At 44.8% G+C, this 14648-nt stretch overlaps 1 protein-coding gene across 1 annotated transcript; it reads right to left on the reverse strand.

Moving 5' to 3' along the window:
* Nucleotides 1–9988: 9988 nt before the first annotated feature.
* LOC123131863 (protein WEAK CHLOROPLAST MOVEMENT UNDER BLUE LIGHT 1) lies at nucleotides 9989–14115 on the reverse strand. Its single transcript, XM_044551563.1, has 3 exons — nucleotides 13834–14115; nucleotides 12083–12646; nucleotides 9989–11988 (listed from the first exon to the last, which is right to left on the reverse strand). Exons 2-3 carry the CDS (start codon nucleotides 12560–12562, stop codon nucleotides 10174–10176), a joined length of 2295 nt encoding a protein of 764 aa, XP_044407498.1. The 5' UTR covers nucleotides 12563–12646; nucleotides 13834–14115; the 3' UTR covers nucleotides 9989–10173.
* Nucleotides 14116–14648: the final 533 nt, after the last annotated feature.

Raw genomic sequence — 14648 nt, forward strand, 5'->3', positions numbered from 1 at the left:
ATCGATCAGCATTTAGCAACCCGTCAACAACTTCATCAGCAGAAAAGACACAAAGCAAGGATCTTGAGAGTGCTTAGAGGAACCTTCTCTGGGACAAAATGAAAATCAACTCTATTGTGCTTTGTTCGAGCATGAAAAACATGATTAACTGTCAAGCATATGGCGCCTAGATTATCACACCACAACACAGGAGGCCGAAACTGAGTAATGATTGGCTCTTTGAGAAGTCGACTGCACCCAAGTGGCTCCAGCTGTCCCACTGGTTATAGCTTTGTACTCGGCTTATGTGCTAGAGGCCTACAGCATCAAAGCAATAGACCATAGATTTCTTGTGAGAACTCTTTGAATTAAGTTTAAGAATACAGTAAATCCCCTTGTTGATTTATGGCCATAACACTACAAAATGTAGAGGACGATTGGCATATGTGCGACGCAATAGTTTGCATACCGTGAAGAAAAAGGGCCCCCCACTTTATATTATAAGGCAACCACACCAAGCGTCCAACCACATCAAGGTTCAAAAAAAACAAAGAGAGTGCAACAAGGACCAAATAAGTCAAGGTGGGGGCACAACATAACAAACCCTTGCAAGTAACCGAGAACTACTAGCTAATCCGGCTTGAGTGGAGGTGGTGGAGGTGGCGGATCGATGGAGCTAGCGGTAGAACAAAGTCCCGCCATGATGAAGTCAATGTTGTCCCGATCCTACCGCTTGCCAAGTGGTCGCCAGAGCTGTAAGAAGCCACACAATTTGTATATTGCGTGAGTCGCCCGAAGTGGAATCGCATGCTTGATCACAAGTTTATTGCACACATTCCATAAGGTCCATGCGAGAGCGCTCACCGTCACCCAAAGGGAGGGGCGTATCCCGCAAGGAAAGCCTAGTACCTCCCGGAACATGTCCGGGAGGTTATTATGGCACCAATTCCCTCCCACCACATCTCGGAGACAGCTCCAGAGGAAAATCGTTGCTGGGTAAAGGAAGAATATGTGATTGGAGTCCTCCGGCACTCCGCAAAGAGGGCATATCCCATCACTAGGGCCATTGCATTTAAGCACCTTTGTACCCAAATGTAGGCGGCCGTGGACCCATTGCCAAAGGAACATAATAATCTTCGTTGGTAGCTGAATCTCCCATAGGAGATTTAGTTTGATCGGACCAGGAGTAGCCAACACTGCTTGGTATAGGGATTTGGTTGAGAAGATTCTACTCGGCTCGAGATGCCAAGAGATGGCATCATGCTCAAGGGTGGGGGAGTGGAGGGGATGCACTCCAGCAACTCATCCCATTGGTCCCGCTCAAGAAGACCGCAGGCTGAAGGCCAAGTTCCCAAGATCCTCCAAAGTCGCTGCCACCATGAGTTGCGGCCGGATGCAGCTACAAAAGAGTACATAGAACCATTCAGCAAACGGTCTTTTTAATAATCGCTAATAGCTGACACCAATGGAATATTTTTGGACCCTAAGGCTCACCTTGACTCCGTCTTGCGCGTTAGCACATCCGTTTTCTTACTCAGGAACGATGGGACAGTGACAGATCTCTTCTCTCACTTTCGGAGCATAGTTGGTCCTCAATTTGAAAAAAAATACATAGAACATTAATGGGTGGAATCACGTTACCAAGGGTCAAACTAGAACAGTGTGTTGGTGCCTGAACCAACACATATTGAAGAGCCTATCCGTAACACCGGTCACAGTTGAATGATCGACTGCCAGAATTGGGAGCTGTCTACTCGAGGAACGAAAGCTAATGGTTGGCCACACAAATATTTTGTGCGGATAATCTCTAGCCATAATCTCCCATCGTCGGACTCAATGCGCCATAACCACTTGGATAATAGGGCGATGTTCATCCGCTTGGATGAGATGACACCAAGACCCCCTGGTCCTTGGGTTTGCATATCTCGGACCACTTAACCATGTGGTATTTCTGTCTATAACCTTTCCCTTCCAGAAAAAATGGGACTGGTACTTGGCAACCTCCTGATGGAGGGATTCATGAAGACTATAGAATCCCATCAGGTACATCAACAAGATAATCATGGAGGAGTTGATCAAGACTACCCGAGCTGCCTTGGAGAGCCAGCGCCCTTGCCATGGTTCGACCCGATGTTGAACTCTAGACACAGTAGGGCAAATGTCCTTCTCCTGAAGACGGGAATCGCTAATCGGCATGCCGAGATAGGTAGTCGGGAAGGTCCCTAGTCGATAGTTAAGTCGAGTGGTTATATGGTTTGTCTCCTCCTCGGAGTATCCCAACACCATTACTTCGCTCTTCGCGAAGTTTACTGTCAATCCCGACATTTCTTGAAAGCATGGGAGGAAGAAATTAAGATGTTGAATGTCCTCATCCGAGCCTTCGACCATCAGGAATGTGTGGTCGGTGTATTTATGATGGGTCAGTCCTCCCTCCCTGATAAGGTGAGGACAAATACCTTAGATATGACCCGTCCTTTTAGCTAGGTCCAACATAGCTGCTGGGGCGTCAACCACTAGGTTGAATAAAAAGGGGGAGAGAGGGTCTCCCTGTTGCACCCCTTGAGACATCTAGAAATAGGGGGGCAACCTCTCCATTGATGTTGATCATCGTGCGTCCGCTCGACATCAGCTGCATAAGCCGTGTTATCCAATGGTGGTCGAAGACCCGCTTCAACATCAATTCCCGAAGGAAGGACCAATGGACGGTATCATATGCCTTATGGAAGTCGATCTTAAAGAAAACTGCTCGCAAGCGTTTCCATTTCACTTCATGAATAACCTCATGGAGGACAAAGACCCCATCCAAGATATATCGGCCCTTAATGAATGCCGACTGATTCAGATGAAATTTCTGAGGGGCCAGAAGGGCCACCCTAGTGGTGTACCCTTTGGCCAGAACCCAAAATATCACATTGATAACTGTGATCGAGCGGAACTGCCGAATATCCGCTGCCCCCAGAACTTTCGGAATCAAAGAAATAATTCCATAGTTCAGACAGGAAACATCTAGCATTCCTCTATAGAATTCGAGGAACAAGGCGAGTATGTCCTCCTTGATGGTAGACCATAACACCTGAAATAATCTAACGGGAAATCCATCCGGTCCCGGTGCCAACGTTGGGTTCATAATTTTGATGAAGGCTTCCACCACTGGTTCATCAAAGGGAGCTAGGACGGTGTTATTCTCCTCAAGCGATACTCGTTGTGGAGCCGTCCAAATATTCTTTGCTAGGGCGATGCCCCCTCTAGGCCGTTCCACAAACAATGCCTTGTAGAAACCGTCCACATGGCACCAGAGCTCTTCTGGGTCCTGGATCATTTGATCACCATCCCATAACAGGGGTACGGTGCATCGCCTATGGCAGCCGTTAGCAATGGCCTGGAAGTAGGCCGTGTTGGCATCACCAAATAGGATCCAGTTAATGGATCCCCTTTGCCTCCAGTACTCCTCCTCCTTGGCGTAGAGGTCCATCAGAGCATCTTCGAGCCTATATCGGAGTACCCACTAGTCAGCAGAGAGTCCAACGCCATCGGCTCGGAGGTCTAGAGCCTGAATCTCCGCAAGTAGGGTCCCCTTATGGATCTGAAGATCGTGCCCCATGTTAGCACCCTAGCCCTTCATGAATTGTCGAGAGCGCTTGGCTGGGTGATGCCACTCATCCAGTACCGACATACATCGGTGAGGCTCAGCCCACCGAGTGGTCCTTTACTGTCGGTATAAAACCTGGCTGGCAAAGCCAGAAGGTTTTGAACCGGAAACATGGTGGAGGTCACGTCTGTTCATCCCTCGATGATAGGAGGAGGGGCACATATCGGAGTCGATCTGCGTTATAGCCTGTAGGGTCGCTAGGGGAAACCGAAGTTCCCACTCCAAGGACATAAACACCCGGTCAAGTACGCTCTGGGTAGGAGCCACATGTCTATTAGTCCAGGTAAACCTTGCCCCTACCCTATCTAGCTCACTGATACCAAGATCCGCAATCCAAACATTGCCCCTACCCTATCTAGTTTGCATACCCTTGATATACCTCAAAATTGATTTGACTGCTTCCCAATGAACATTGGTTTTGACAAGAAGTGATGTATTTTATTAACATCAAAGGAAATATCTAGTCTTGTCAACGTAGGATACTGCAACCCACTTACTATACTCTTGTATTTGAACACAATCCCATCTATGAGAGGGACACCAAAATCAGACAACTTTTTCACTGACTGGCATAGGTGTGGACGTAGGCTTGCAATTGTCCATATGAGCATGATGAAGCAAGTCAATCACATACTTATGTTGTGTCAAGATCAAGAACAATTGCTTGTCCTTCCATATTTAGAAATAACTTCTGAGAATGAGTGTGATGCTTATAGGATCGGGATACCCGACGTTCTTATGCAACAAAGTATGTCGGTAGCACATTATAGTGGAAAATTATACAGTGAACTTAATTACCCCATCTATGACAATGATCTATGTGTTAGTTCGTGTGCTTGAGGTTTGGAAGCACTAACTCTGGCCTAAGGATTTTGTTATTCACTCCGATCATGAACTCCTTGAAGTATCTTGAGGGCCAAGATAAACTAAAGCACAGGTAAAGTGACCTGAATTTATTGAACCATTTTCTTATGTGGTGAACATAAAAAAGGCAAGGAAAATGTTGGAGGATGCTCTTTCACACAAAATGACCCTTATTTTATATACTCGAGGTTTCAGTGTTGGACCTTAAATGTGTGAAGGACTTATATGCTTGGACTCCTACTTTTGGTATTCCTTTTTCATATATCAAAGAGGGTAAAGGTTGGAGAATTATTATTTGCATGAAGGATTTCTCTTTAGAGCTAACAAACTATGTATTCCCAAGTCGGCTGTATACCATAGATGCATCTTGATGGGACATTTTGGAGTAAAGAATACTTACTTGATGCTCTCCAGCTATTTCATTGGACCAAGATGTGCTGATATGTGGAGCAACACATTCAATGGTGCATCACATTCCACAAACCTAAATCCAAACTCAACCCTTATGGTATTAGAAAATATGACTAGACATCGAGGGCCAAGTGCCTTCCCTCTTCGAGGCCTCCCCATGGGAGATGATCAAGGCCAAGACCTCCACCTTGTGGGGATGATCAAGACATCATCAAGTAGAAGAACTCCATCTTGTCTAGTACTTTGTTGTTGGATTTGATTGGATAGATAGACCGGTCGAGTGGATTATGTTTCAATTTGAGAGTTAAGTTGGTTTGAGTTCTCTTCTGCCAAAGGCTTCCACATTTGGTGCTTGTTGTTTGGCATTTTCATCGAGTTTGTTTGGCTAGTTATCCTCAATTCATGAATTTCGGGGGTCCTATTGCATCGCCCTCTTCGTCGGATTGACCATATCTTTGTGGGCCTTTTCCAAACACCAGACGCCGATCTTGGCGGTCTACAAGACATGGCGTTCATGCAATTCCAGGAGGCATAGCAACCAAAAAAGGACCCACTGTCTTTTGGCAAACACACAGTAGGCCAATTAACTAGGTGTTATTTCTTGTAATATTTAGTTCTTGCCACAATATTCTGGCTCTGTGCTGATCTCATCTCTTCAAAACCCCTTTGGGTGCTTCCAGAAATGAAAGCATAAACAATGGGGCACTGCTTAAGCAAACAATAATTAAAGTAGCCCTATCTCAATTGACATTATATTACCTTCTCAATTCTCTCATCTACAGGATCCCATAAGCATTACTTATCCTTTTCACATCGGCATGCATGTAAGGGCAATCACCAATTTCATAGGTGATATTCTCACTATAGTTTCCTTGGCATAGCATTTCCAGAAAATAAATTTCACTCTTGTGAAAATTATTTTCAGTCCAGATACTTGCTCAAAAATACATAAAGCAAGTTTCATATTTTTAGCACTCTCCAGATCATCTTTCGAAAGAAATATGGTATCATCAGTAGACTCCAGTATAGCAAGGCCATCCTCCAGCAGATGTGGTATAATGCCTTTGATCAAACCATTTCATTGTGCTCACTTGATAAGCATAGCTAGCCCATCGACAATAAGATAAAAAAGAAGAGGTGACAAGGAATCTCCCTGTCTTAACCCCTTGAAAGCAGGTAGGTCCCACCCAGTCATTGACCTTGATAGCCACACTTCCCCTGACTATATTCATGATCCAATTACCCCATTTATTACCAAAGCTTTTCTTTTGCATAATTTGATACAGAAAGTGCGAATCCATTTGATCTTGTCATATGCCTTTTCAAAATCAATTTTTAGCAGAAGACCTGATTGCTTTTTGAAATTTCATGCAAAGTTTCATGGAGTTGCACCACTCCTTCCACAATGTACCACCCTTTAATAAAAACCAGTTTGGGCGTCAGACACCACTCTAGCAACTATTAGACCCAGTCTTTTTGCCAAAATCTTAGTATCTTATAACTTACATGTAGCAAAAATAGGTCTGATTTTCTGTATCACTATCTGACACTTTTGAAATTAGAGAAACAATCCCATGATTCAGCCTCTCAACATCCAAACTCCCCCTGTGAAACCTATCAAATATATCTTTGAGATCATATTTAACCACTTCCCAGTTATTATTATTTTGTTGCGAAAAAACACTTCCCAAAACACCTGATAAAATTCAGCAGAGAACCCATCAGGGCTAGCTGCCTTGTTATATTTCACATCAAACAGATTTGATTTCCCCAAAGGAAAATTCTGCAGTGAGAAAATCGCTATCTTCTGAACTCAAGCTTTCACAAGTAAGCCCATCAACGCTTATGTTGGTTATCTCTTTATAGAGAGAGAGGGAAAGGGGATATTATTTTGGCTGGGTAGCACATTATTTTGGATATATTTATCGTAAGTGTTGCAGACCTACAGCTACAACCTACAGGGTAAGGATGATCTTTTGTTGATTATCCAATAGTGTTTATTTATACTTTACATCAGTATTTTCCTGCTATTGCCGTGACATTATTCTTCTATTTGCATGTGTTAGCAATTCTGGAAAATCTTCTCATCGCATCAACCCTGGGTGATGGACGTCCCAATCATTCTGCAGTTACCTGCCCCTTATTTTGCCTTAATTTGCTGAATCTTGGCTCTTACACTCTCCTCTGTTTGGTTATACAGAAAGCCAGAAAGGTTAAAGTGGGCATTGCGGGCAAAGGTGAGAAAAGTTGTCCAGGGGGATGCGAATACTCAGTTCTTCCACATGATTGCCAATGGCAAGCACCGGAAGAAGAGGATCTTCCAGCTAGAGCAAGATGAGGGTACAATAGTCGGCCAGGACAACCTGAAAATCTACATTACTGAATACTATAAACGGTTGTTTGGACCACCAGAGGAGAGCTGTGTATCCCTGGATGAGTCTAGGGTTAGCGATATTCCTCAACTTACTTCTGTGGAGAATGATGTGTTAACTGCCCCTTTCTCGGAAAAGGAAGTTTTCGAGGCTATTGCCAAGATGAAAAGTAATACGGCACCGGGGCCGGATGGTTTCCCGGCTGAGTTTTACAAGAAGTGTTGGCATATTATCAAAGGGGACCTGATACCGATGTTCCATGATTTGTTCTCGGGACATTTGCAGCTGTTCCAACTTAATTTTGGAACGATAACGTTGTTGCCTAAGAAAACAGATGCCGTGAGAATTGAGCAATTTCGGCCTATCTGCCTTCTCAACGTCAGTTTCAAAATATTTACCAAGGTTGGCACGATCAGGCTTACTCAGATAACGCACGCTGTAGTTCAACCTTCTCAAACGGCTTTCATGCCGGATAGGAACATCCTCGAAGGGGTTGTCGTTCTTCATGAAACGCTACATGAAATTCATACGAAAAAACTAGATGGGGTTATTTTCAAAGTGGATTTCGAGAAGGCCTATGATAAAGTCAAATGGTCGTTCCTCCAGCAAGCTCTACGAATGAAGGGTTTTGATGAGCGCTGGAGACATCAAGTGGAAACTTTCACGCAAAAAGGCAGTGTTGGCATTAAAGTTAATGATGACATAGGCCACTACTTCCGAACGCACAAGGGTCTGAGACAGGGCGATCCTATGTCGCCTATTTTGTTCAATATTGTGGTTGATATGTTAGCGATCCTGATTGGGAGGGCCAAAGAGGTCGGTCAGGTGGAGGGAGTGGTGCCTCATCTGGTGGATGGTGGTCTGTCCATCCTGCAATACGCTAATGATACAATCATTTTTATGGAACATGATTTGGCCAAAGCGAGGAACATGAAGCTAGTGTTATGCCTTTTTGAACAATTGTCTGGGCTGAAGATTAATTTCCATAAAAGCGAGTTGTTCTGTTTTGGTAGAGCCAAAGACGAACAGGAAGCTTATACACAATTGTTTGGGTGTGAAATTGGGTCTCTACCTTTCACATATCTTGGTATTCCAATACACCATCGTAAGTTAATGAATGGTGAGTGGAAGTGCATCGAGGATAGATTTGAGAAGAAACTAAGCTGTTGGAAAGGAAAACTCATGTCTTATGGAGGCCGGTTGATTCTGATTAACTCGGTGCTCACGAGTTTACCTATGTTTCTGTTATCTTTCTTCGAGGTACCAGTGGGGGTGAGGAAAAGGCTAGACTTTTATCGTTCTCGCTTCTTTTGGCAGAGTGATGAGTCTAAGAGGAAGTACAGATTGGCCAAATGGGATATTATCTGCAGACCAAAGGACCAAGGAGGACTTGGTATTGAAAACCTTGAAGTCAAAAACAGATGCCTCCTTAGTAAGTGGCTGTTTAAGTTGTCGTCTGAGACAGAGGCAACTTGGGCGCAGATTTTACGTAGTAAATATCTGCACTCAAAGACTTTATCCCAAGTCATTCGCCGTTCTGGAAAGGGCTCATGAGGGTTAAGGCCGCTTTCTTCAACAGAACGAGATGTATTGTTGGTAATGGAGATGATACGCGATTCTGGGAGGATACGTGGCTGGGTGACGCGCCTTTGGCTACACAATATCCAACACTATATCGTATTGTTCAGCATAGGGACGCTCTTGTTGCGACGGTGATGCAGTCTATTGCTCTAAACATGCAGTTTAGGAGAGTGCTTGTTGGACCTCGATGGGAAGCATGGCTTCACTTGGTCCGTAGGCTGATGGACGTTCAGCTAAATCCTCCGCCCGACCAGTTGTGTTGGAAACTAACTAAAACTGGGGTGTTCACGGTAAAATCGATGTATATGGATATTATTAATTCATCTGTGATACCTACGACTAAGGAGGTCTGGAAAGTTAAGGTTCCTTTGAAAATTAAAGTGTTTATGTGGTTTGTGCATAAACAAGTTATTCTTACAAAGGACAATCTAGTTAAGCGCAACTGGACAGGATCTACTAGGTGTAGTTTCTGTGATCGGGATGAGACTATCAAGCATTTATTTTTTGATTGCCCGTTGGCACAAGGGTTGGGCGCATTGTGCAAATTGCCTTTAATATTACTCCACCGAGATCGATAAACACGTTATTTGGGGCGTGGCTGTTTGGGATTGAGTCCGAAACAGCCAGACACATTCGTGTAGGAGTATGTGCGTTATTATGGGCAATTTGGAATTGCAGGAATGATTTGGTTTTTAACAGGACAACAAATATTCATTTTTTGCAGGTGTTATTCCGGGCTACGGCGCTGATCCGTACTTGGTCCTTACTCACTCCGACGGAGGCCAGGGAGCGTTTGGTTACTGGATCTGTCCGGTGGGAGACGGTAGCGCGGGATATCTTCAACCGGTTTGGATGGCGATCATGTAATAGGATAGGAGTTTAGTTTACCTATCTGCTATTTTGCCAGCCGGGTTGTGGCTTATCTCATTTCTGCCTTGCAGTCGATGCTCTAGGTGAGCTATAGGCTGCTTTGGTTCCTTTTTCTGTAAGACCTTTGTTCAGAACCTGTTTATTTGTTTAATAAGAGAGGCCGTATGCATCGATCTGATGCAGAGGCCGGGGAATCCCCCTTTTCAAAAAAAAATTATAATACCAATGGCATCGGAAGATGCCGAGCAATTCATATTTCATATATATGGATTTAAGCATCTACAATTTTCAAACATCATTCACAGACACATGGTATGCCCTCAGCTGTAGGTGTCTACAACAAATCGCAAGGCTTCGCAAAACAACCTTATTTACTTCATACACCATTTACAATTTTATGCTGTACAATGGAAAACAAGATACGTGTGTGTGTACACATGGTCATTTTTATGTTTGTGTCTGCACCTTTCTAGAGAAAAGGGTGGACATCTGGGGGAAAAGCGTCTTCTTTTTCCGTAGCTTCTTGTCCGAAACAAATCCACCCATGCTATTATCTGACATATATGATATTGCTTCTGTAAGGACTTCCTTATTTTCCTTGTAAGAGGCCTCCTTGTATCCAGCAAATGGAGTACTCAAAGGACTAGATGCATGTTTTGCAGCTTCATGAGCTTTTCGAAGCTGCTTGTGTTCAGATCTCCATTTCCTCAACTGCGCCTCGGCGCCAAGTTTCCCCTCCTCTGCCATGGCAGCCCTCTGCGCTGCGATTTTCAGAGCATCCTTCTTTTGGTCCACACTCCCGGATACTTCAAGAAGTCTCTCCAGGCTCCTTGACTCAGACTCTTTCGCCAGCTCTATTTGCGCCAACGATGCCGCCACCCTTTCGCTGGCGAGCTCTTCGGCTTCATGAACCCTCTTGCTAAGAAGGTGGTATTCGCCTACCGGAAGTGTCACTCTCGGAGAATCTTCAGAGCTTGTAGCCTCCTCACTCTCTTGCAATGCTTGAGCTGCCACTAGTGCCAGCCTCTCGGATGCCTTAGACGCCTCTATTTCTTTCAAAGCTGCACGTAGCCTGACCTCCGCAGTCGTGGCAGCGGCCTTGGCTTGCTCGGCTTCTTCCTTGGACTTCATCAGTTCTTCTCGTGCCGAATGTGCTGCCACCTTGGCGTCATCTGCCTCCTGGGCTGCTCGCTGCAGCATTTTTGGAATGTCCGCCATTTTTGCTCTGCTTTCTGCTTCCTTGGTGTACGCCATTTCTATCTCTTGTTTTGTTCTACTGAGCTCGGCTTCTAGAGAGGAAACTGTGATGGACGCCATGCTCTCCCTCTGCTGCAATGTAACAAGTGAAGCTTTCTCCTTCTCCAGCTCCGAACTTAGCGATTCTGCAACAGCTCGTATTAAGTTGGCTTCATCATTTGTTTTTGCAATGTTTCCTCTAACATCCTCAAGCTCCATTCTGGCTGATGCTAGAGCTTGCTGGATTGACCTGCTCATTTCTCTATCTTCCTCAGAACCATGCTCCTCAACTGCTCCATCTTCTTCGCTCGATTTGTTTGCCATATAGGCAGCCAGATCAGCACTGAGCCTAAGCAAAATGCCCTTGTTTCCATCAAGTTTGGACTGCGCAGAGGTTTTGGATAGGATTTGCTCATCGAGTTGCCGCAGCTCCTCTTTCGCCTGCTGCAGCTCTCTCTCCCAGGCCAGGCAATCCTGCTCCTTTGCCAAAGCCGCTCCAAGCCTGTGTTCTTCTGCGTCGTGATGCGCGGTGTGTGCTAAATCGAGAGATTCTCTGGATGCGAATAGCTCTAGAGTAAGCTCCTCGACTCGCTTCTCTGTCTCCTTCGCAGAAGAAGCAGCTTCCTCTGCTCTCTTGATTGCTGCATCCCTTTCAGTTATTAAAGTGGTGTACTGTTCTTGTGTTGATCCTAATACCTCCTTGACCATCTTCAGTTCCTCAATAGCCTTTTGATGCCGTTCTTTGGCTACTGCCAACTCTGTTTGAGCTACTACACTAGCTCCATTGTCGATCCCCAGCTCCATTTCTTGTGCCCTGAGCTGTGCAAGTTCAGAATCCTGCTTTGATTGCTCTAGTTCAACCTGTGCTCTCTCCAGCTTGTGCTTCAGCTCCTCTACAAGTCTTTTCGTTGTCTCTAGCTCCTCGACCACTTGCGATCTTGCCATTTCAGCAGTTTCTGAACCTTGTTTGACTTGTGGAATGTCTTGTTTAACCTTCTCAAGTTCAAGTTGCATAGCCCCGCGCCTCTGCATATAATATAAACGAAGTTCTGTAATTATTATATGCAGTAGTCTACAACACAAAAGTTTAAATGTGTTCCTAAAAGAGGAAGTGCATTACCTCCATTGTATGATTTCTGTATGCTTTCCAGTCAACAATTCCTCCAAACTTGGTAACAGCCTCTTTAACAGACTCAAATGGTGCAGCAGTATCAACAAGACCTTTGTATGGCCTGCTTTCAGTTACTGCTCTCTTATTTGGGGTGGCCGCAATGTTTGCATGATGATCCATATTGTCCCCGTTAGATTTTCTTGCACTTGTTACCATTATACTGCCACTGCCTGAACCACTATCAGATATGTTGTTCACTTTTTCAGTGTTATTTGTGGAAGTTGTGTCATCTGTCTTGTCGTTCAAGGAATTGTTGGATACTTCTAGACCTACAACGGTATTCAAGTTCTCCTGTTGCTCTGTCAAGTTGTGAGGTAGCTTTTCTTGAATCTCCAACGATGGATCTAGATTTTCTGCAAGAACTGGTGCCGGCTCTGCAGCACCCTGCATGCTTGCGTCCCTGCGATGAGTGCTATCGATAGTTTCCATGTTAGCGGATAAATCGCTGGCTGCTCACAGGTCCTCTCGTTTTATTGCATTCAGCAGGATTAGCCTTTTTGACAAGATGTTCTCCTGAAGAAATTTCAAACAAAACGAGGGCAAAGCTTTTATAGAAGGTGAAGGCAAAGCCAGAGAAGTACATAAGACAAACGAAAGCCTCCACATAATACAGAGAAAATAAGCTGTGAGAACGAACTCAAGTGTGAAGTGTTGTAGAGTACTCCCTCCGTAAAGAAATATAAGAGAGTTTAGATCGCCAAAGTAGTGATTTATACGCTCTTATATTTCTTTACAGAGGGAGTATTTGCCAATTTTCAACAATAATATTATTATGTGTTTTTCATGGCTTGACTGAAGGTATAGTATTACGAACAGAGCAGCCAGTTCAAGAGTTTTTTTTCCCAGAAAACTATGACATGTTTCTATAATGGCTATGATCGTCACCCATTTCTACAGACTGACCTTTTCATCCCTGCAATTATTCAGCAACTGTTCCACCTAACCTTATTGGATTTCCATATAGGCATAAAGCCGAACAAAAGGGAAAGGCGACGAATTTGCAACTTTTCTCTCCGGAAAATATACAAACATCATGATTAAACAAGAAGAGCGTCTCAAGTTCCTGTCCCAGCGGTGTTTTTAATTGCCAGTTAAGCAGCCAAAAACTATATATGCAGTCGATGAAATCCATGCGGTCTTCTTCTGGCCATCCAAGAGGATTTTTTGTCTTTTGCCAGCGTATTTGCTCTGTTTCTCATCCGTTGGACAACAGGACAGGTGCACACAGTCTTGCAGACCGCGGAATATATCATGTAAAGATGATCTAATCGCATGCCTATCAATCAAATCAAATGAAATAACGAGTTAACGACATAACAGAAACTACAACCTCCGTTCCGTAGTTTTAGTTCATTCAAATTTGAACTAAAACCACGACGACTATTTTGGAACGGAGGGAGCAGTTGGTTGCTAATGTATGAGTTCCAAACCAAGGGCAGCTAGCTCACGTAACTAGAAAGAAAGTACTCCCAGAACCAAGTCAGTCTTGCGCGTGCGTATTGACTTGATCAATTCCCCAAAGGGGCACCAGTTGACCAGAAAGTGGGAACCCAGAAATGCACAGAACCCTCGGAACAAATCTTCCCCAAGAACTCCCAGAAGCCCGAATCCATGTCGGGGGCCCCGGCAAAATCGACAGCTCCGCATGTAACGAACCGAATTCAAAGCAGGGAGATATGGTATGAGCTCGCTTTAATTACCTGGTCGCGGGATGAATGGATGAACGATTGGATTCCCTCCGCCTCCGGCCAGAGTGAAGCGACCCCTCCCGCCGATTGGAAACTCTGCCCTTTTCTCTCTCTGCTTCGAGTTGGCTCTGCCTGGCTTGTTTCCTCGAAGAGTCCAGGGGAGACCTGACCGGGTGTGCCTCTCGCCTTGCTTTTCTCGGAGTAGCGTTGTCTCCGTGTAGCTCGTCGCGTCACTGCGCACTCCCCGTCGCCGTCGTCGTAGTGGCTCTAGCTCTGGGTCAGTGATTACGTAGCGGAGGGTTTAGGATGGGATTGGTGGTGCTTTTGCGCACGGCACCCTCTGCTTTACTAAAACCCGCAAGCGTTGATGATTATTTAGGGTAAAGGGATCGCTAAATCTCAGTCGACCGAGACTTAACAAAGCCTCGGTAGATGCTACATCCACGGGATCTTATGTGGAGATCCGTGCAAAATTTTCTATTTAGTTTTTTTACATATTATGTCATTTGATTTAGACTTGACTAAGTCTTAGTTGACTGAGACCTAGCCATACCCTTAAGGTAATTAGGGCATCTCCGGTAGATCCCTCAAACATATATTTGAGAAGAAAAGGTGAGTTTTAGAGAGTTAATGACTAGCTAGCAGATCACAACTTTGTCAAATAAAATAAAATTATCTCACTCCCGAAAAACCATCCCACATAAGCAATCTGGTCCAGCATGCCGCTCTGGACTAAAAGTAGGGAAACAGTTGCGCAACATCCAAGCCACAACGCCGCCGTCCACCTTAAGCCGGCCGGCCCCCCGGGCCACCCCGCCGCCGTTGGC

Source organism: Triticum aestivum, chromosome 1B (genome assembly GCF_018294505.1).
Source record: "Triticum aestivum cultivar Chinese Spring chromosome 1B, IWGSC CS RefSeq v2.1, whole genome shotgun sequence".
Classification (NCBI taxonomy): Eukaryota; Viridiplantae; Streptophyta; class Magnoliopsida; order Poales; family Poaceae; genus Triticum; species Triticum aestivum.